The 23,563-nt window shown below is 34.6% G+C and overlaps 1 protein-coding gene across 3 annotated transcripts in view; it reads right to left on the reverse strand.

Annotated features, from left to right (window-relative positions):
• Nucleotides 1-23,563, reverse strand: part of CHD1 (chromodomain helicase DNA binding protein 1) — a 77,568-nt gene that overhangs the window by 17,300 nt on the left and 36,705 nt on the right. For all 3 annotated transcript variants that reach the window (XM_043594414.1, XM_043594403.1, XM_043594424.1), the window contains exons 14-25: nt 22,542-22,732; nt 21,636-21,824; nt 19,254-19,416; nt 18,024-18,176; nt 14,892-14,963; nt 14,294-14,443; nt 7,639-7,787; nt 7,164-7,260; nt 6,959-7,054; nt 4,860-5,036; nt 2,387-2,547; nt 1,047-1,088 (exon numbers count right to left, since the gene is read on the reverse strand). In XM_043594414.1, the coding sequence (XP_043450349.1) occupies nt 1,047-1,088; nt 2,387-2,547; nt 4,860-5,036; nt 6,959-7,054; nt 7,164-7,260; nt 7,639-7,787; nt 14,294-14,443; nt 14,892-14,963; nt 18,024-18,176; nt 19,254-19,416; nt 21,636-21,824; nt 22,542-22,732 (1,640 nt within the window). The remainder of the gene's footprint in view (nt 1-1,046; nt 1,089-2,386; nt 2,548-4,859; nt 5,037-6,958; nt 7,055-7,163; nt 7,261-7,638; nt 7,788-14,293; nt 14,444-14,891; nt 14,964-18,023; nt 18,177-19,253; nt 19,417-21,635; nt 21,825-22,541; nt 22,733-23,563) is intronic.

The raw sequence follows: 23,563 nt of genomic DNA on the forward strand, positions 1-23,563 counted from the left end.
ATAACCAAATATTAAATTCAAAAGCAGTTAAGCACTGTAATACAGATGAACTTTAAACAACACAGGCTTGAACTGGGCAGGTCCAGTTATCTGGATTTTTTTCGATAAATACAGTATAGTACTCTAAATATTCAAAATAAAACAAATACTTTTAAAATGGAGGTTAAGAGAGGAAAAAATAGAACTAAGCCAATTTGAGTCTTTGCCACTGTATATTCAGACAGTGGGTTAGCCACAACCAAAGGTCAAAGAATATTCAAATCACCAACAATTACTGAGATTAACCATTAACTTAAAAACAAAACAAAACAAAACAAAACAAAACACCTGTCCTGATAATCTGAATTTTAATAGCTTGTATAAGAAGGAACTCTAATTAGGGAAACTTAAGAAAATTTCCCTAGTAGGGAAACAGAACTGGCCTTTAAGTCAAAAGACTGAAATTAGCAGCTCACCTTCTGGAAGGATAAATCTGCTTTTCATGTTTGTGATGGAAAAAAAGGGATAAAAGCATATGCAAAGTACAATTATGAAAACGCTGAGTATTAAAAAAAAATGCTGAGTATTTTATAGATCTATGTATTTTAAAGAAAACTTCATTTGTAGATAAAATTTTAGAGACTAGAAGGAATTGAGAATATAAAAATCTTTTTAAAAGTCTACTTGAAATTTGCTTTCTACAGACTTTGTAAATGACTTTTTTTTTTTTAATTTTTTTTTTTTTTCAACGTTTATTTATTTTTGGGACAGGGAGAGACACAGCATGAACGGGGGAGGGGCAGAGAGAGAGGGAGACACAGAATCGGAAACAGGCTCCAGGCTCTGAGCCATCAGCCCAGAGCCTGACGCGGGGCTCGAACTCACGGAGCGCGAGATCGTGACCTGGCTGAAGTCGGACACTTAACCGACTGCGCCACCCAGGTGCCCCTGTAAATGACTTTTAAAGCAAATTTAACAAAGTAGCTAAAGTGAGTATTACCATAAGTAAATAAAGTTGACAGCATGTAACCCACATGTAATTCTATGAGAATGACAAACATGTTTACCTTTCCAGAGGGCCACCAAACTTCTTGTAACTCTTGATAAACCTAACAGAAAATAATTGTTTGGTTTAAATGTGGGCTTCACTATCCATTAAAAATAGATTTGTAAATATAAAGAAATAAGAAAATACTTGTTAGTTCAAAAATTAATTCAAGGTACTGTTTACTACCAACACAAATGAATAAACTATGCTAAAGACAAAAATGTTAAAACATTAAGATATACCAAGTAAGACAAGACATATTTTAACACCCAGGATGATGTTCAGAAACCAATATAAATAAAACAATAGAAGCTAAATTTTATTTTAGAAATTACTTTATTATTTTCACAAGACAAGTTCAAGGCTACCACAGGAAGTGTCTCCCAAATTATCAATCAATCATAGTACACCTCCTCAAATTCCAAGTACTGTTTTCTAAATACTACCTTTAACTCAGATGTATGGTTATTATACCAACAATGGAAAATAAAAATTTTACTTAAGAACAAAGCTACCCAAGTGGTTGATGGATGAGGGAAAATATCCAGGAAAAGTAGAAGCTGAAATGTTCTTCAACTAAAGACACAAAGTCCAGCAAATCAGGTGGTCATAAAAGTACTCTTAATAAAATCTAACAATATATTTAGTTTTCTGGCAGAAAGAAGGAGGAAGAACTTTATCAGTCAGTCTATGGTTTAAAAGAAAAGAGTTACAATGACTTGAAAGAAACAACAAACTCCCAAAATACAGCAATGAGCAACCTTTTCACAAATTTCATAAGCAAAAATTGACATAAACAAAAGTTGGCTGTTATCCCGTTCCCTTAAATAAACGTGTATAAAGAAACGCATATTTTGAAAGAGAACTACAATTTATCCTACATGACTATCTTACCTCAATTCCTACCTGGACATATCAGAAATACTTTTAACATTGTTACTTTCAAAAAGCAAATCTCAGTGTTAAAAAACCTAGAAAAATATGGAACTAAAGTATTCTCACATAAAAATAGTAACGCTGGGAATCATAAATGCAGTGAGAAATTTTAATAAACAAATTGAATGTACTAAAATATATATTATTCAATAGGGCCACTATTCTGAACCAGATTAGTAAAAGCAAAAAAATGTAGCAGTCTAAATAGACTAACAATAAATAACATGCAGAGACTAGATAATCAAACTTTATTTTTCATAGCTATAATGAACACCCAAAACCAGAACCATCTAATCCCTGCACAATCATATATTTGCCTCCTCTAAAACTTTCATCTTAATCTTTGAAAATATGGAATTTGTATATTTTATTTCACCTTCTAAAAAAATCAAGTTGAAGTAAAATAGTCTTATGTCATCTTACCGCCGAATTTCTGCATCACTAAATCCTTTGATAGTCTCCCGGGGGATAGTCCGTGGTCTTCCACGTTTCTTTGGCCTTTTCCTTTCTGAGATCGAGTCACTATCAGATCCAGAATATCTCCTACTTCTACTGCGCCTCCCTTCACTTCCATTAAAACTAATCTGGAATTGGAAAACAAAAATTTACCGAAGCTTAAAGGCAGCTTCTATGGTAAGAGCAAAGAAAACACTACAAAAGATCAACAGAACAAATTCAAATGTGGTCTGTATATCAAAAATTTCCTATAAATAATATTAAAAAGCAAACAAAACAGAGAAAAACATGGCAGGTTAATGGCAAAGAGTTAGTAACAGCCCTAATATTTTTTAAAAACATTCTCATAAATCAGCAGGAAAATACAAGATTGTCCTTCGGTAAAAATATGAGAAAAATTATCAACAAGCAATTAATCAAATAACATAAATACAGAATTATAGAACCTCACTGCTAATTTTTTCAAATGAGAATTAAAGTTATTTATTTATAACATCTATTATTTAACAGAAACATCAAAACATACTTTCTATAAGTCTTTGGAGTCTTTCCACAGTCACAGTGCATATTCTGAACCCCTAATATGTTGAAGCTAATTCAAAGTCAAGCTTGGTATACAGTTCTCACTCATTCTACCCTCCTTTCATACTTTGACAAGATGTAATATAATGCTATGCTTCCCATGTACTATAAAAGGAGATCATTTTGGGGTTGGCAGAAATAATCACTAATAACAAACTGTATATGGGCACTTTCAAACCAAACACACATTATTTGGCTCCATTTCTGCCTGGGATGTAGAGAGTTGATAGGATGCTCCCATCCTAACAATAAACCTCATCTCCAAAGCCTAACTTCTTTTATACGCATCAAAACCACAAGAGAATCTAATAGTCTAAAACATACGGAAATATAGTAGATGATACTTGAACACTGGCTTTCCTGTGAAAAGCATGAGTCGTAGACACCAAATAATATATAAGCAGGTAAAGGGAAGTTAGCTAAAATTGGCTAAAGGCCGCATTTGGGTGACCATGAAAGCACAGGATTCCTGGAAACCGAAGACATGGTTTTGTTTGTTTGTTTGCTTGCTTGCTTGTTTGTTTTTTAATTTTCCACCTTTTATCTCCATCTGTATCATCCATTTGAAAAGAATGACAGAAAAGATTCCCACCCACCCAAACTGGACGGCTGTTCAAGCTTTGTACAGAACAGAACCTGTACTCCCTCTCAGGCACTCCTCCACAAAACTCCCAACAGGTGGTCAGAAGAAAGACTGGAATCAGAGCACAGGAGATCAGAAAAAAACTTTCCTTCCTGAAGATGGCCTGGAGAAAGGGAGCAGTCATCTACTGCACTGAGGGCACAGAAGAACTAATACAGTTGTAGGAAAAGAAAAAGAAAAAGAAAAGGAAAAGGAAAAGGAAAAGGAAAAGGAAAAGAAAAAAGAAAAAAAAAACTCTATCCCCGGGGGAAAGATAGCAGAATAATGACTAGGCAATTCCCTCAATGCCTAAGACTCAAAATTTAAGAAGGCACCAAAAGATTCCGTAATCAACAATAATCTTGTTATACAATATCCAAAAAAACAAAAGTTAACGCAAAGAAAAAAATTTAGTATTAAACCTTTTTCCTTTTCCTGTAGGATCTGATACAGCCTAGCGAAGCACTTTTACCATTATTCAAAAATCTACAGTCTTCACTTGGGTCATAAACAGTAAATATTTAAAAATTCAAAACACACAAATCAAATCAAGGTATGTTCTATGACAATGACAGAATTCATTAACAAAGATACTGAGAATACCTCTCAAGTACTTGGAAATTAAACAACACCCTTCATAACAACAAAAAAGCACAAAACAAACCAACAAAAACAACACCAAAGAGGAAGTTATACAGCAAATTAGAAAATATTCTGAAATGAATGAAAATGAAAATATAACAGGTATCAAAAATTTACAAGATTCAGAAAAGGTAGTTAAGAATGGGAAAATTATAGCATTAAATGCTAGTAATACTAGAAAAGGGAGGTCTTGATTCAATTGTTGTTAGACAATTCAATTGTTAGATAAAATGGACAATTTCTTTGAAAGAAACTACCAAACTCACTCACTCAAGAAATATTCTGCATAGTTGTTTATAAAAGGAATTAAGAGTTAAAAATTTTAACAAAGAAAACTCCAAGCCTAGATAGTTTCCCTGACAAATAGTGCCAAACATTTAGTGAAGAATACCAATTCTATACAAACTCTTCTCAAAACCAGAAGAGGAGAGAATACCTTCCAACTCATTTTATAAGGCAAAAATTATCAAATCATATGAAAACACTTACAAAAGAAGAAAAGGATGGACCGGTATGCCTTATTAACAAAACCAGATCAGCCCAGGTATGACTACTCTTACATCAACAGACATATATTTTAGATTAAAATGTCACCTGTTTTGCACAGTTTCTCATTCTTGGGAGCATATAAATTTCTTCAAGTTCCTTTTGTCTTTCTTCCTCTTCTAATCGTCTTCGTTGATCTTCAGGAATTATTTCCTCCCAATTCTTTGAATTTCTTTCTGGTTCCAACTCAATGTCATCCTCATCCATATTTGAAAAGTTGGCAACCTTAAATTCCAGAATTTTAAGAAATAGTAAGCATTAAAGAAGAACTCATCCTTAAATTACATTTTACATTTCAGAGAAGAGGAAGTGACATGCCAGAACAAGACAATAAAACTTAAATATCCTCAGGATAATGAATATGACTATGGACTGAACCAAAATTGCCTGCTAAACTAAGTTCTTTATTAGTTCTTTATTACTTATGATTTCTTTGTTAGGTCGAAGCAGATCAAACCAAAAGACTTGTAAGATATCTCTTCCATGAATGATTCTCTTTTGTCCTGCTGCTCAACAAAATTAGTTAACAGAACAATAACAAAATAATGTATAGTAACATGCTAATCATCTTCTGCAGAAAATACCACACCAATGCATTAATTACAAAGTGCTGTAGACAATACAATATTCTTATTTTTAGGATCATAATAAATAGTACAAAGAGCTAACAAAACACAAAAGAGCTCTGAGTCCATAAACTTACTTAGGTTCCTAGTTTCTTCATCTCTTAAAAAAAAGGATAAAAAGAGCTCACTAACTTTGTGAAGATTAAATGAGAGAATACATTTAAGGAACTATGAAGACTGGTACACAGAAAGCACTCATTAAAGCTAACTGCCAATAGTGGAACATTAAAACTTACAGAAGCTAGATGAAAGAACCTATGCTCACCCTGTGTAAGGAATAACACTGCACAAATAGTGTTCATTTCTCATGTCTATTATTTAAGTGTGATGAAAATCCTAAAGCGAGCAGTATATCAACTCACTGGTGTAAAAATAATCTGTATTTACTTTGGTTAGCTTATCAGTGACATTTTTTTCAGACTGCCAGTTAGTCAAATTAAAACCAAATAGTATAACTTAATGTAGAGTTCATCACATCAGAATGAGTACTGGTTCCAGAAACGTTTATTTCTCAAGATTAAAGAATAGTCTTCTAACTTATCACCTTGCTTTTAATTCTTGTTCCATTATAGTATATCCTCCACACTGCAGCCAGAGTGATTCACTAAAATTAAAAAAGTTTTTATTCATTGCTATGTCCCTGGTGCATGGCACACTACAGGTGCTCAATAAATAACTGGTGAATGAACAAATGACACAAACTGGATTGCTCCTTAAAACCTCCAGTTTGTGGGGGCGCCTGTGTGGTTCAGTCGGTTAAGCGTCTGACTTTGGCTCAGGTCATGATCTCATGGTCCATGGGATCAAGCCTCACATCAGGGTCTGTGCTGACAGCTCAGAGCTTGGAGCCTGCTTCGGATTCTGCCTCTCTCTCTCTCTGACCCTGCCCTGCTTGCTGCTCTCTCTCTCTCAAAAATAAACACACACACACAAAAGAAATTAAAACAAACAAACAAAAAAACAAAAAAAACCCTCCCCATATGAAAAACTTCAATTTGTTGAAAATGGCTATAGAGGAACTACCAGGAGTATTTATAAGTACTAACAGGAGCTCGTTGCTTACTTGGACTGATTAACTTGGATTTTCTTAGTTGTGATAATGCTTAATTTAATCTAATGTCAAAAACTGCAGAACTACTCCAACAAACAGTAGCTAAAAGCCTTTGGTCACAGAAATCTAAATTTAGAGATACCACGTTCCCTCATTTGCCCAAATATTTGAAGACATGCTATTTGCCAAGCATTTTTTTACATGCTAATTAGGAAATAACTGCCCTCCTCATTCCACTAAATGTATCTATTCATATACAATTTGGTCCTTTCCACATTAAGCTGCTACTGCTTTGTCAGTATAAGGGAGAAAAGTTTTTATACACCATACCAAATTTTAAAACAAAAATGTTAAGAAATGATCTTGCTGATTGTGCTTAAAGAGGTTTTAAGAAAACACATAATGAGAAAAAAATAATCACTATCAACTGAAATAACTACAAAGAAAAATAAAAAAGAAAGAAAATCTACCTTGAACTGGGAAAGCAATTCATCTCCTACAGTTAAAGGGCCTGGTTCATTTTCATGAGTTTCAGCCCTCTTCAAGATTTCATCTATATCCATTTCCTGTAATTAGAAAGAAATCTTTATTAAGTATACTTTAATATATTTTAAAGTAAATACACCTTATGCTTATAGTTTAAAGAAATGTCATATATATATATGTTTTTTTAACCTGGGGTTCTTGTTCTTCTCCTTCAGGTTCCTTAAAAAGTTCCTCAGCACCAAACTTTAAGATAGCTGATAATTCTTCTTTATTGAAAGGAGTAGAACTAAAACCAAGAAAAACAAAAAAGCTTAATACTACTAACAGTTAACAATTTAACATTTATGTTGCACTTTTATTAATTATTGACACAGTCAACTCTATGGAAGTTATACGACAGTTAGGTGAAATATTTTTACTTATTTTAAAAGTAAAGTACTTGAAACCTGGAAATTAAAGGAATTTCTCCCAAGACTTAACAAAATTTGAGTGATAAAAACCAGTAATGAATGTGTGCCTTTGACTAGAAATTACTCCAATGCTTTAAAAAATCACAATACTAAACATAGTACTTCAAAGATCTGCTTGTAGCATGTAATATTTCAGGAAAATGAGTACAGTACGATTATAAAATGACTTTTTAAAAATATATTAAGGTAACTACCTTGACGGGGCAGAACCTGTATGTAGTACTGTCTTCCCAGTTGTGTCCATTCTCTGAATCACAAGATGATCTAAAACCATCTTCTTTTTGGCCCTTTCAAGAATATCCTCTTCAACTGATCCCTTAGTAACTAGACGATAAATATTCACCTGTAAAGATACACACAATGAAAATACAATGTAGCAAAAAGTATTTGTTTTGCTAATGCAAAATACCCAAATACTGTACATAAAGTGAAGCTCATACTATGTGAAATTTTCACTAGTCAAAATAAAAATTAAAAAATATTAACAATATATATAAAAGCTAAATTTCTTGGGGCGCCTGGGTGGCACAGTCGGTTAAGCGTCCGACTTCAGCCAGGTCACGATCTCACGGTCCGTGAGTTCGAGCCCCGCATCAGGCTCTGGGCTGATGGCTCAGAGCCTGGAGCCTGTTTCCGATTCTGTGTCTCCCTCTCTCTCTGCCCCTCCCCCGTTCATGCTCTGTCTCTCGCTGTCCCAAAAATAAATGAACGTTGAAAAAATAAAAAAAATAAAAAATAAAAAAAAGCTAAATTTCTTCAATTTAAAAAGTATTTTATGGTTGTGTACTTCTTGCATTTTGAACAGATTTTATTTGCTTTTTATTTTTTTAAAGGGATAACAGTAATTTTTATCTTTTAGCTGAGAAGGAAAAAAAGTGGTAAATTTATAACAATTTCTATCTGTTTCCTTAATTCTAATTAATGTTTCAATATTCCACATAGTTCAAAATTCTATGAACCATACCCCAGGTTAATGATGAAATCCTGCCATAAAACGAAGACTTCCAAAATACACAAAAATTGATGTGCAGTAATTTGCCCTATTTCTCAAGGTTAGCAGTTCTACATCAAATAGCACCCAAAGGGATATTTTCAAAATTTATAGGAACATTGTAGCTTTTGCAATGATTAGGTGGGCTTACGAGTACTTAAGAGCACAGTGACCTGGGACACTAGACCCTCTGCACTAAACTGTACCTTCAGACACAAAGAAAAACTATCCTGAGTCTTTTCTTTCAAATGATTTTTCAAAACTTTTAAAATTATCTTGAGTCTCAATTCACCCTCTATTTTAATGTAAATAAGAGTTTAAATGAACATTATAGTTTTTTTCAGCACTGCAACTATTGCATGAATCAGCAGATAACTAGATACTGTTTTATTTGGATCTCTGCCAAAGTTATCATCTCCAAATGTGTATAGTATTGGTGTCACAAATAAAGCTCACCTGTATTGCTCATCTATACTCATTTTGTAGTTCTTGCATGGAAATACTTAACAAGAAATATGAAACACCTGTGTCAGATTTAGAACCAAATACTAGTAAAAAAAGAGCAGGTACATGCATATGATTTCACTCATATGTGGAATTTAAAAGTTTTTTTTTTTTTTTTCCAACGTTTATTTATTTTTGGGACAGAGAGAGACAGAGCATGAACGGGGGAAGGGCAGAAAGAGAGGGAGACACAGAATCAGAAACAGGCTCCAGGCTCTGAGCCATCAGCCCAGAGCCCGACGCGGGGCTCGAACTCACAGACCGCAAGATCGTGACCTGGCTGAAGTCGGACGCTTAACCGACTGCGCCACCCAGGCGCCCCTCATATGTGGAATTTAAAAAACAAAACAAATGATCATTGAGAAAAAAAAGAGAGAAACAAACAAACAAACAGACTCTTAACTACAGAGCATAAAGTCATGATTACCAGAGGGGAAAGGGGTGGGGAGATGGGTTAAATAGGTGATGGGTACTAAGCAGGGCACTTGTGATCAGCACTGGGTGCTGTATGGAAGTGGTGAATCACACTATATTATACACCTGAAACTAATAATACAATGTATGTTAATTGGAATTTACATAAAAACAAAAAGAGCAGGTACAAAAGCACAGGAATCTTACCATAGTGCATCAATAAAGAAATTAATTAAAAACATCTCAAAATCATTAACAAAAATGTATTTATATATTCATTTATATTTTAAATGTTATTAAATAATGTATTATACAAATGTACAATAATTAATGTATTAAATCATATTTTAAAACATTCATATTTATATCACATTTGTTTTTATGCAGTTTTGTAACATAATGGTTAGAAATACATGTCACCATTATTTTGCCATCTTATTCAGATATTCTTCCCAGAGGTCTACCACACAACTTTCTACAGTATCTTGCCTAACTGGTTCTTCTAATACCCTCTATTTTCTATCACCTATTAGAAAATATGGTGGCCTTTAAATAGTCTTTAAGTGGTTGTTTGAGAAGTATAAACAGAATGCGAGTTCAGCCATGGTCGAGGATTTCGATATAGGAGGTATCTGCTATTTAGTGCAATTAATCACTATTCCCCATCTCATTCATAAAAGAGGTCTATTTTGAGTATTCACATCTACATTAGGCCCAGCTCACTTGTGAAATTATTTTATTTTCTCACCATCTCCTCTATGACAATCTGTAATTTATATTGGCATGTTATTCCTACTTCAAGTTTCCCTCTCTTTATAACGTGCAAATAAATTATTAGTATGTAGAATCCAGGCCTTCCTAAAGAAGGAAGAAAGGTCTCAGATACACAACCTAATCTTACACCTTAAAGAGCTGGAAAAAGAACAGCCAATAAAACCCAAAACCAGCAGAAGATGGGAAATAATGAAGATTAGAGCAGAAATCAATGCTATCGAAACCAAAAAACAAACAAACAAACACATTAGAACAGATCCAATGAAACCAGAAGCTGGTTCTTTGAAAGAATTAACGAAATTGATAAACCCCTAGCCAGTATGATCACAAAGAAAAAGGAAAGGACCCAAATAAATAAAATCAAGAATGGAAAGAGAGATCACAACCAACACAGCAGAAATACAAACAATAAGAGAATATTATGAGCAATTATACGCCAATAAAATGGACAATCTGGATGAAATGGACAAATTCCTAGAAACATAACTACCAAAACTGAAACGGGAAGAAATAGAACAGACCCAAATCCAATTAGTAATCAAAAAACTCCCCCCAAAAAACAAGAGTACAGGGCCAGATGGCTTCCCAGGGGAATTCTACCAAACATTTAAGGAAGAGTTAACACCTACTCTCTTGAAGCTGTTCCAAAAAATAGAAATGGAAGGAAAACTTCCAAGATCTTTCTATGAAGCCAGCATTACCCTGATTCTAAAACCACACAAAGACCCCACTAAGAAGGAGAAATATAGACCAATTTCCCTGATGAACATGGATGCAAAAATCCTCAACAAGAAATTGGCCAACTGGATCTAACAGTACATTAAAAAAATTATTCACCACAATCAAGTGGGATTTATACCTGGGATGCAGGGCTGGTTCAATATCCACAGAACAATCAATGTGATTCATCACATCAATAGAAGAAAGAACAAGAACCACATGATCCTCTCAACAGATGGAAAGAAAGCATTTGACAAAATACAACATTCTTTCTTGATAAAAACCCTCAAGAGAGTAGCAATAGAAGGATCCTATCTCAAAATCATAAAAGGCATATACGAAAGACCCAACAATAATATCATCCTCAAGAGGGAAAAACTGAGAGCTTTCCCCCTAAGGTCAAGAACAAGACAGGGATGTCCACTCTCACCACTGTTATTCAGCATAGTATTGGAAGTCTTAGCCTCAGCAATCAGACAACACAAAGAAATAAAAGGCATCCAAATCGGCCAGGAGGAGGTCAAACTTTCACTCTTGGCAGATGACATGACACTCTATATGGAAACCTCAAAAGATTCCACCAAAAAAACTGCTAGAACTGACCCATGAATTCAGGAGAGCTGAAGGATGTAAAAATCAATGCACAGAAATCGGTTGCATTCCCATACACCAATAATGAAACACCAGAAAGAGAAATCAAGGAATTAATCCCATTTACAATTCCAACAAAACCCATAAAATACCTAGGAATAAACCGAACCAAAGAGGTGAAAAATATATATACTGAAAACTATAGAAAGCTTATGAAAGAAATTGAAGAAGACACAAAAAACTGGAGAAATATTCCATGCTCCTGGGTAGGAAGAACAAATATTGTTAAAATGTCAATACTACCCAAGGCAATCTACATATTCAATGCAACCCCTATCAAAATAACACCAGCATTCTTCACAGAGGTAGAAAACAATCCTAAAATTTGTATGCAACCAGAAAAGACCCTGAATAGCCAAAGCAATCTTGAAAAAGAAAACCAAAGCAGGAGGCATCACAATCCTGGACTTCAAGCTGTATTACAAAGCTGTTATCATCAAGACAGTACAGTACTGTAACAAAAACAGACACTCCAATCAAAGGACAGAATAGAGAACCCAGAAATGGATCTACAAACGTATGGCCAACTAATCTTTGACAAAGCAGAAAGAATACCCAATGGAATAAAGACAGTCTATTCACAAGTGGCACTGGAAAACTGGACAGCGAAATGCAGAAAAATGAACCTGGACCACTTTCCTACACCACACACAAAAATAAACTCAAAATGGATGAAAGACCTAAATGTAAGATAGGGAGTCATGAATATCCTCGAGGAGAAAGTAGGCAAAAACCTTTGACCTTGGCCGCAGCAACTTCTTACTCAACACGTCTCCAGAGGCAAGGGAAACAAAAGTAAAAATGAACTACTGGAACCTCATCAAAATAAGAAGCTCTGCACAGCAAAGGAAACAATCAGCAAAACTAAAAGGCAACCAATGGAATAGGGAAAAGATATTTGCAAACGACATACCAGATAAAGGGTTGGTATCCAAAATCTATATAAAGAACTTATCAAACTCAACACCCAAAAAACAAATAATCCAGTGAAGAATGAACATGAACAGACACTTCTTCAAATGACATGAACAGACACTTCTTCAAAGAAAACATCCAGATGGCCAAATGACACATGAAAAAATGCTCCACATCACTCGTCATCAGGGAAATATAAATCAAAACCACAATGAGATACCATCTCACACCTGTCAGAATGGCTAACATTAACAACTCAGGCAACAATAGATGCTGGCGAGGATGCGGAGAGAGAGAGGATCTCTTTTGCACTGCTGGCGGGAATGTAAACTGGTGCAGCCACTCTGGACAACAATATGGAGGTTCCTCAAAAAATTAAAAATAGAACTACCATGACCCACCAATTGCACTACTAGGTATTTATCCAAGGGATACAGGTATGCTGTTTTGAAGAGGCACATGAACCCCAATGTTTATAGCAGCACTATCAACAACAGCCAAAGTAGGGCAAGAGCCCAAATGTCCACTGATGGATGAATGGATAAAGAAGATGTGGTATATATACACAATGGAGTGTTACTCGGCAATCAAAAAGAATGAAATCTTGCCATTTGTAACTACATGGATGGAACCAGAGGGTATTATGCTAAGCAAAATTAGTCAAAGACAAATATATGACTTCATCTGAGGACTTTAAGATACAAAACAGATGAACATAAGGGAAGGGAAGCAAAAATATATAACAATAGGGAGGGGTACAAAACATAAGAGACTCTTAAATACGGAGAACAAACAGAGGGTTACCGCAGGGGTGTGTGTGGGGGGGTAGGCTAAAAGGGTAACGGGTAGTAAGGAATCTGCTCTTGAAATCATTGTTGCACTGTAAGCTAACTAACTTGGATGTAAATTTTAAAAATAAATTAAATAAATAAAAAATTAATAAAAGTGTAAAAAATAGATAGATATATACATTTAAAAAGAACTCTGTGTTTTTTTTTTAAACCTAAATTGGTGTTAGGGCATTAAAATTACCTTCCAAATTAATGTATCCAATTCAAGGAAGAGGGGCTGCTAAAAAGAGTTGTTGTAAAGAGGGGTCACTGGGTCCGATGATGTTAAGAACTACTACTCTAAATGCAAGATTTCACTTAAGGGTGCACAACATTGTTCCAGAGTATTAAAACATTACAGAAAGAAGTGTACTATATTCCCAATGAAATAGTTTTATGAGAATTATTTGGGTAAAATACTTTTTTAGTTTAAAATGATGGATACATTTTTAAATAGAAAATATGAAATTTTTAAAGGGTAATATAAATGTGTAAAGTCCTTCTGTGCTACTCGTTCATATCTTCTGCATTAAAGAAGTTTGAGAAGCACTGCCCTAGATGGTGGTAAATCAATTAAAATACAACAAACACATCAGAATGATGACAGATGGTTTTTCTCAAGGCCTATTACTACTGAGAGCAATACAAAAACTACAAATTTAGAATGGCTTGTTTGCATAAAGAATTTTATAGGCAAATGGATAAAATATAGGCTAACAAAAAGGTAGTAATATACTAAGCAAACTCTCTTTCAATAGTTAAAATTAAGTAAATACATTTTAAGGTTTATGTATTGAATGAAAAACACTGTATTCTACAGTTGTAAACACTGACTAAAAGAGAGGGCATGATCCTATTTTGGCATAGTTACCTCAATTCTGTCAAACCTTACAGGTGATTTTGGTAAATCTGAGTTCCTTAGTATTTTACATGTTAAAGAGCAACATGACTGTGTTCCAATGAGGTTTCCAGAAGAATAAACCAAAATCACTTCCAAACACTAATCATAAAAAAAGATTCTAAAAGCAAAATAAACAAAATAAAAAATACCTGTTTCTTCTGCCCAATTCGATGAGCTCTAGCCTGTGCCTGAAGATCATTTTGTGGATTCCAATCGGAATCAAATATAACAACAGTATCAGCAGAGGCTAAATTAATTCCTAGACCTCCAGCTCTTGTGGAAAGCAAAAAGCAGAAATCCTGTAAGAAATTATAAATAGGCTTAACTTTAAATTCTTCTGAACCGTGAATATGAATAATCAGCAAGAGAATTTTACAACTGGTTTTTTGAATTTAAAAGTATTTTACCAATAAAACCGAAAGATAGTTTTAAAAATACTAATACAAAAACCTCTAGCAAAATCAATCAACAGGATTCCAAAATACAAATATACATGGAAATAATGAACACCAAATCTATAATGAATTTTAAATGAAAATGGGATAATTTATTTAGAAGCAAATTAACTGTTCTATGCTGAAACAGTATTGATAAGGGCAAAATTCTCCAGATTAACATAAAATACTGATTTTAAAACCTCATTTAGAAAGTAAAACTAGCTAATAAGACTTTTTTTAAAAAAAATAATGACAAAAATAATTTACTAAAATTATGACTAAAATTATTTAGTTTTAAAAGCATTCATACCTCTGATCCTTCAGCATTAAAATGATCTAGTGCTTGTTTTCTCAGCTCCCCTTTTATTGATCCATCTAATCTCTAAAATAAAACACATTAAAATACTTCACATAACAGAATCAAATATTTAAAAAGGTATTAAAATCAATTATGAAGTTAAGTATGAAAATGCGGCATTACTTTCGTTAAGACTATAAGAGTAGAAGGTACTTATTAGTCAAGAAAACAATGCCCAAGCATTCTGTCTATAGAGTCTGTGCTCTTAACCGTTAGGACTATTTTCCCAGATAATAATAGTAAATAGCATTGGCTATCATTACATCATCTTACTGTAAGAAATATATTTTACATGTGAATGAGTACACAACCATACATCCAAAGCAAGTTACATGACACATGTATCATGATATGGCCTCATATATTAAAATTTCATTTTTTCAAAATGTTGGTACAACCCATTAAATTGATTCCCAGATCCATTAACAGGTTACAGTCCACAGTTTTAAAAACAGTGGTGAAGTCCAGTGTGGTTAGTGGACCAACAACATCGTTGTCACCTGAGAACTCAGAAATGCAAATTTTTGAGCCCCATCCCAGATCTACTGAATCTACTGAAATCAGAAACTCTGAGAAAAGAGGTACAGCAAAGCCCCTGATTAAAGTTTCAAAGTCACTGATTTGATCAAAAAGCCCGCATCTGAGTATCTTCAATATCCATGGGTGCCTTGGGCAAGCGATCTGACTTTTCATCTTGTCAGTTTCTTTCTTAGGTAATGAACATAATAGTACTTTCTTCATAAAATTCAGAGGATTCAGTGAGAGAACAAAGTAAAACACTTACCACAGTGTCTGGCATATATATATTGAGTGCTTACTAAACATTAGCTGATGTCCAAAATAAAAAAAAAAAAAATTTAGGGTGCCTGGGGGCTCAGTTGGGCTCAGGTAGTAATCCTGCAGTTCTGAGATCCAGCCGCCCCTATCCCCTGAATGGGCTCCACGTAGAGTGGAGTCTGCTTAGGATTCTCTCTCCTTCTCTTTGTCCCTCCTCAGTTCTCACTCTCTCTCAAAATAAATAAATAAACATTTTTTAAAAATTTAAATGTACGGGGCGCCTGGGTGGCTTGGTCGGTTGAGTGTCCGACTTCGGCTCAGGTCATGATCTCACACTCCGTGAGTTCGAGCCCCGCGTGGGGCTCTGTGCTGACAGCTCAGAGCCTGGAGCCTGTTTCAGATTCTGTGTCTCCCTCTCTCTGTGACCCTCCCCTGTTCATGCTCTCTGTCTCAAAAATAAATAAAAACGTTTTAAAAATAAATAAATAAATACATAAAAATTTAAATGTGCTACTGGTTTCATTTTCACTAAAAATTACTATTAGTAAAAACTTCTTAAAAACAGTGGCATATCAGGGCACCAGGGAGGGTGGCTCGGTCGGTTAAGTGTCCGACCCTTCATTTAGGCTCAAGTCATGATCTCATGATTAATGACTTTGAGTCCCACATCAGGCTCTGTGCTGACAGCACGGAGCCTGCCTCGGATTCTCTCCCTCTCTCTGCCCCTCTGCTGCTCACTCTCTCTCTTTCAAAATAAATAAATTTAAAAAAACAAACAGAACAAAAAAAGAAAACCCAGTGTATATCACTTATTAAGGCATGATCTAAACTAAAAGAATGTTAAAAATAATTTTCTCTGGGAAATAATACTGGAATGAGAAGGGAGTAGGGGCAGAGAACTAATTACCAGCACTTGTTTACTATTTGTTTTGTTTGACCATGTAGACACAATAATTTGTCTAAAAACAAACCAACACAGGATTGGGGTAAGGATAGAGGGGTGGAATGGAAACAGGGTGATAGTTATAGGGTACTGTTTCTTTTTGAGGTCATAAAAACATTCTAAAATTTATTTTGTTGATGGCTGCCCAACTCTGTGAATATATTAAAAATCACTGAATTGTATACTTTAAATGGATGAATTAATTGCATGGAATGGAAATCACATCTCAATAAAGATGTTAAGAAAATCAAACAATAGTACTTTTTCTATATTTTTCCCTAGCCTAAATGACCATATATTTCTCAATCACGTTCATATCACCAAAGACCCGTCCCTCAAATGATGTCTGTTGAGATTCATCATTATAATTCTACTTCTATTTTATTGCCTGCACTAACATTCATCATTTACTATTTATGTGAATGTTCGCTATGTTCTAGGCACTGTTCAAGAAAGGATTAAATAAGGATTAAATAAATTATTAGAAAAGTACTGAAACTAGCACCTGACTCTAACATTAAACACTCATTCATACTAGCTTTAATTACACTGAATTGATTTCAACATAAACACTGAATAGATGGAATATAAGCTCATTTTGGTCTTTAATACCTTCCCTAAAGTCATCTAAAAGTTTTATTCAGTAAACTATACATTAGAATAATTATAGAACATTATTCTTCAGAATCTGTAACAGTCCTGATAATTGGCTGACACATAGCAGGCACTGAATAAAAAGTCGTTGAGGGAACAGCATAGTTTTTTTTTTGTGTCTCGCATCCATGAAATACACCCAGATCAACACTAAACCATCCTGCACACCTAGAAAACTGATTTAAGGATTAACACAACAATCTGCACAACCTGAACTACAGAACTCAGCAGGTACACGGCACGGAGAGGTGAACTGGGGGGGAGAGAAGCTGCGGAGGGCAGGGAGCTGTTTTTGCTTGCAGAGAAAGGAGGGAGACAGGGGTCGGGGGGGGTGAGCACAGGAAAAGCACACCCTCCCCTTCACCGCAAAAGAATCTGCAGCAGTCCTGGTAACATTCACAAAGGCTGCTCTCTCTCCCTTCCTCAAAATAAAGCCTAACTCATAAGGCTGCCCATTTACATTTGAGCATAGAAGAGAAATACAAAATTAAAATAAAGACTAGAGAATAGAAAAATTACTTTGCTGCTAAATATAAGGTCAAGAAGAAAAAAGGGAATAATGACAAATAGAAATGTTTAAAACAGATATGTTATCTTGAAAATACAGTTTATTAAAAAATCTATATTTCATTTACACAAGAATTTCACAGGTAATTTTGTAAAGATCCGATGAAATTTGTCAACAAAAAGGAAAAAAATGAAATGCTTACTTGAAAGGGGAATTGACGGTATTTCAAATATTCTGCAAGTATGTCTAACATCCGCACCATTTGAGAAAAAATAAGAACTCTATTGCCTCGTTCTCTTAGGCGAATTAACAGTTTGTCAAGAAGAATCAATTTTCCGCTACTACGGATTAAGTGCTAGGAAACAATAAATTACAATGGTTAGAGCATGTGAGCATGTGCAAAGAATCAACCAAATGAAACAAATGCCCCACTTAAAACTTCAGCTTCTTTAATTATTGAAAATTGAGATTTTGTATTTTTATAATGTTGAAAAAGTTTATTTCAGTTTCCAAAATTTTCTAGAACCTTTTCTAGGATCATTTTTATCTACGATTTAAGCTAAAATTTTCCTTGCCATTTAGCACCTAGATTTTCATTGTGTGTTTTGGGGAAAGGGGGGGCGTGTTTCACTATATTTGCTAGTTATTACACTACTTCTCCAAAAATCTCAGCTGAAAAACAATACATTGAAAGCAGCAGCAACTAAGCAGCTAAAGGTTAAAAGAAAACAGATTTTAATTTATATGTATCAGCCACTGAACCTAGCTCTTTTAAAGCACTACTGTGGTTGAATGGCAATTGTGGCCCTCTTCACACCTCATCTGTCTACCAGAAGCAATAGGAAGTGTAAACTCTAAGCTCAAGATGCCTTTCTTAAGACTATCATTTGGGGTGCCTGGGTGGTTCAACGGGTTAAGCATCCGAATTCAGCTGGGGTCATGATCTTGTGGTCCATGGGTTCAAGCCCCAGGTCAGGCTCTGTGCCGAGAGCTCAGAGCCTGGAGCCTGCTTGAGATTCTCTGTCTCCCTCTTTCCCTGCCCCTCCCACACTCGTGCGGTGTCTTTCTCGCTCAAAAATAAAGAAACATTAAAATATATATATATTTATTAAAAAACTATCATTTGCCATATCACAAATTCAGCATCATAATGTGAATTTTTGTCATTTAAGAATATACTAAGGGATTTCTCCTGGATAACTCTTGGTAGTCCATACAAATCCATTTTTATAAAAATGATCAAAATAATTGTATGAATTATAATTCTGAAGGCTTTTTTAATAAAGACAAAGAAAATAATTAACACCATTATTTAATATACCATAACCAAAGAAAACTTCTAACCAATATATTAAAGCATCATGCCATTTTCAGTTATAACTGAAATAAACATTTCTAGAATTTTGCTTTACTACAAAGCAAAAATCCTTACTTGTAAGGCCTCCTGTTTATTATAGAATTCATTATTATCTGGTGGTTTAATGAGGTAGCAATGGTTACAACATTTCTTTAGCTCCATCATAATGTTCAAAAAGCCTGAGGTACTGCCCTTGGAACCTTTGCTGAGGGCTTTGTAATTCCTAGTTAATATCCATCTGTTTAAAAAAAAAAAATACCAAGAAAATGATGGTTAGCAGAATAATTACCAGGATGAATTCTAAAACCATTAAAAAAAAAAAAAAAAATCAAGCACCAAAGCAAAACTGTACCATTATGAAGTTCACAACTGGATATACTATGGTCCAAACATCGTTCAGAAGACTCGTGAACTTTGTTCATAAGACTGAGAATCCGATTAATATACAGTAAAGGCTTAATGTAACATAGTGAGTATAGTGTATTAATCCTTTTCCCCCCAAAGTTACTTCAAAATGGTTAACTATCAGGGCACCCGGGTGGCTCAGTGAAGCGTCTGACTTCAGCTCAGGTCATGACCTCATGGTTCGTGAGTTCAAGCCCCGCATCGGGCTCTGTACTGACAGCTCAGAGCCTGGAGCCTGTTTGACACTGTCTCCTTCTCTTTGCCCTTCCCCCACTCACGCTCTGTCCCCCTCTCTCTCTCTCAAAAATAAACATTAAAGAAAAAAAATTTTTTTTTTTTTTAATTTTTTTTTCAACATTTATTTATTTTTGGGACAGAGAGAGACAGAGCATGAACGGGGGAGGGCCAGAGAGAGAGGGACACACAGAATCGGAAACAGGCTCCAGGCTCTGAGCCATCAGCCCAGAGCCCGACGCGGGGCTCGAACTCCCGGACCGGGAGATCGTGACCTGGCTGAAGTCGGACGCTTAACCGACTGCGCCACCCAGGCGCCCCAAGAAAAATTTTTTTAATGGTTAACTATTATCTATATTAACCTTCCAACAAATCTTAGTATATTAGGCAACCGATATGTAGACTTATAAAAAAACCTCATGAGCATACCTGGTTTAACCACAATGCCTTCTCTAAATTACAGTTAACACAATACAATTACAACTTGTAGAAAAATTATAGGTAGATTTTATTACTCCAAACTATTTATATAACTATGTAACATTTCCTCTCATTATGATGTACTTTGTCTTCTACCACCTTTTATTTTCTTCATTTTTCAAGATTAGTCTTTGAAGGAACTTGGAATAATTTATCTCTGATTCGCCTCAAAATGATAGGAAATGGGAATGTCTAGAGATAAAATAAGACTGGCTATCTGAACTGAAAACAAAGCTGAGTGTTGGGGGTTTATTATGTCATCCTCTTTTTGTATATGCTTGAGATTTTCCATAATACAAACCTAAAATTCATGCAATGAATGTTTTTTTTTTTTTTAATTTTTTTTTTTTCAACATTTATTTATTTTTGGGACAGAGAGAGACACAGCATGAACGGGGGAGGGGCAGAGAGAGAGGGAGACACAGAATCGGAAACAAGCTCCAGGCTCTGAGCCATCAGCCCAGAGCCTGACGCGGGGCTCGAACTCCCAGACCGCGAGATCGTGACCTGGCTGAAGTCGGACGCTTAACCGACTGCGCCACCCAGGCGCCCCTGAATGTTTTTTTTTAATGGAATGGCACTTACAGTTTTACCATAAATTTCTGAAAATCCAAATGCAGGTAGCCATGGATTTTATGCAATTAAATGTTTAAACAGATATTAGGATAGATATTCTCTTTTTGATTCTTTGAAACATTATGTATAGTTCTGACATACATAATTTTTTTTTAATGTTTATTTTTGAGACCGAGAGACAGAGCATGAGCAAGGGGAGGGGCAGAGAATCTGAAGCTGGCTCCAGACTCCCAGCTGTCAGCACAAAGCCTGACGTGGGGCTCAAACTCACAAACTGAGAGTTCATGACCTGAGCCAGAGTCGGACGCTTAACTGAGCCATCCAGGTGCTCCGACATATATAATTTATATTAATATTCTTCCACATGGGGGAAAAGAGAGGGTGTGTCCTAAAACTTTCTTTTTCTGGCCTCTACCTCTGTCAATTATGGAACTATCATAACTATATAATAATGCCTTAGTATCACTAACACTTAAGTAGTCAGTATTAACTAATATTTAACAGAAACCCTATGTATGTTAAAAGAGCATAAAGTAGACAAATGCAATTAATGATGATTTAATTAATCTTAGGTTACCCGTTATCTTGGACAAGTTGATCTCTCTTTGCTTCAATATGTCATAATATAAACCTATTTTAATATTCAAGAATTGTTATTGCTCTAAGACCCTAGTGGGAGGAGAGACAGCACCTCCATGAGACAAGGATAGGGGGATTATTTAGAATTAAAGGTCCAGAACATGTGCTCTGTTTACAGCTTACTTGTAATACTGTTTCTGTAAAGCACTCATTTCCATTCTTAAAATCTGCTCAACCTTGGCAGGAAGAGATTTTTCCACATCTTTTTTAACTCTGCGTAACAGAAATGGTTCAAGCTCCTTGTGGAGGCTTGCATAACCATATTCTCTGCCTTTTCCATGTTCTTCTTCAAAATCTTCCCAGGAAGAAAACCTTAAAAATTTAAGAAAATGGAAAAATCACTGAAAAAGTCATACTGAATATGAAAATTTTCAGGGTAGTCACATATAAGCAAAATATAGACTTTCAGGAAAAGACTAGCTAACATTAGTCACTTCTAAGGACTATCCTTCCCAAGAAACCCATCTTACATCTACATAAAGGTGAAAAATAGGTTATTTTATGAAAATTAGGATTCTCCTGGAGTTAAAGATATTAAATAAAATATTTTCAAGTACAGAATTGTCACTAAAATATTTCTCAAAGAATATATTAAAGTTCTGAATCTATTGAAAGGGAGCAATTTTGTGATCTTGGACAAGTTATTTATCCTTATCTAGTCTAGTTTTCCCCATTTAAAAAAGGGATTACCAGTACCTTATTACTGTTGTTATTGCTAATATTAAGTACTAAGAATGATACTGTTTGTTTTTCAAGCAAAGTATATTTTGAACATGGGCAGAATCAACTGTTGTAATTTATTACACATGACTCAAGCTTATTTATTTACAAATTTGAAAAGTTAAAATATTATTAGAAATGTGAAATGCTGCATCACCCCCCTTTTTTTTCCTTCTTAAAAATCTGTAATCTAATGTTCAAGGATAATTAATACTTCTTACAGACCTTATTACTACCTATACTAATATTTTCTTGCTAAGCTTAACATTCAAAACTAACATTAAAATTGCATATCCTAATTTATCTTACTTTTCTGGCATAATGAAATGTAGCAAAGACCACAGCTCTTTAAGGGAGTTCTGTAGAGGAGTTCCAGTAATAAGGAGACGGTGATTGGATTTAAAGTCTATTAAAGTTTTATACAGAAGAGAGTCATCATTCTTTAATCGATGTGCTTCATCTACACCTATAAACGCCCAATTCAGACCTCCAAGGAATGCCTTAAAATGAACAGAAGAACACAGTTAATGTTTTAAGAGAAAAGTGAAATTCAAATTATTAAACTGAGGCAAATTAAAATTGAGAACATGCTTTTGTCTTGTTTTCAGATAATAACTACGTATTATTTCAAGATTTATTGGAATCTTCAAATCAAGTAACTCAACATGCAAAATAAAGTTCCCTCCATGACTAATTCACCCACTGGAAAACAGAGCATAATAGCATACACATTCTAAAAAAAAAAAGAGAGAAAAAATAAAAAAATTTAAATGATAACTATCATTTAAAATAGTTATCATTTAAAAATTTTTACAAAAGATTTTTAGCCGAAGGGCAGCAGAAGCTTCTATTAGTGTCAATTTGGAGAAAGTAAGATATAAATTTGGAAGTGTCTTTACTCCAAGTGTAGGAATAATTCACTGTATGACCTTTAAACACTGTGGATCTGTGTATATAAATATGGGTCTCTGACTTAAAACAGAGACAGGCCAGATTCTACTATTTAGTGGTTGTACGATCCAAGAGACAAGCTCAATAACCATTTTCAGACATGATTTTTCTTTCCAATAAAGTAGAGATGACAGCAGGATCTTACATAATAGATTAGAATTACTTGACATATTAACTATAAAGAATTAAATAAGACAACATCTATCAAGCATTTAGTACAATGCTTCATCCATGGGTAGCTTAATCCTTTTAGGTATTCTCCTCCTCTTTCAAAGACCTTACAAATCAAAGCACTATGCCAAACTCGTTGCATGTAAGTCAGCAGTTGGCAAACTTTTCCTGTAAAGACTCACATGAAGTATTTTAGCTTGTGCAGACAA

Source organism: Prionailurus bengalensis, chromosome A1, assembly GCF_016509475.1.
Source record: "Prionailurus bengalensis isolate Pbe53 chromosome A1, Fcat_Pben_1.1_paternal_pri, whole genome shotgun sequence".
Lineage (NCBI taxonomy): Eukaryota > Metazoa > Chordata > Mammalia > Carnivora > Felidae > Prionailurus > Prionailurus bengalensis.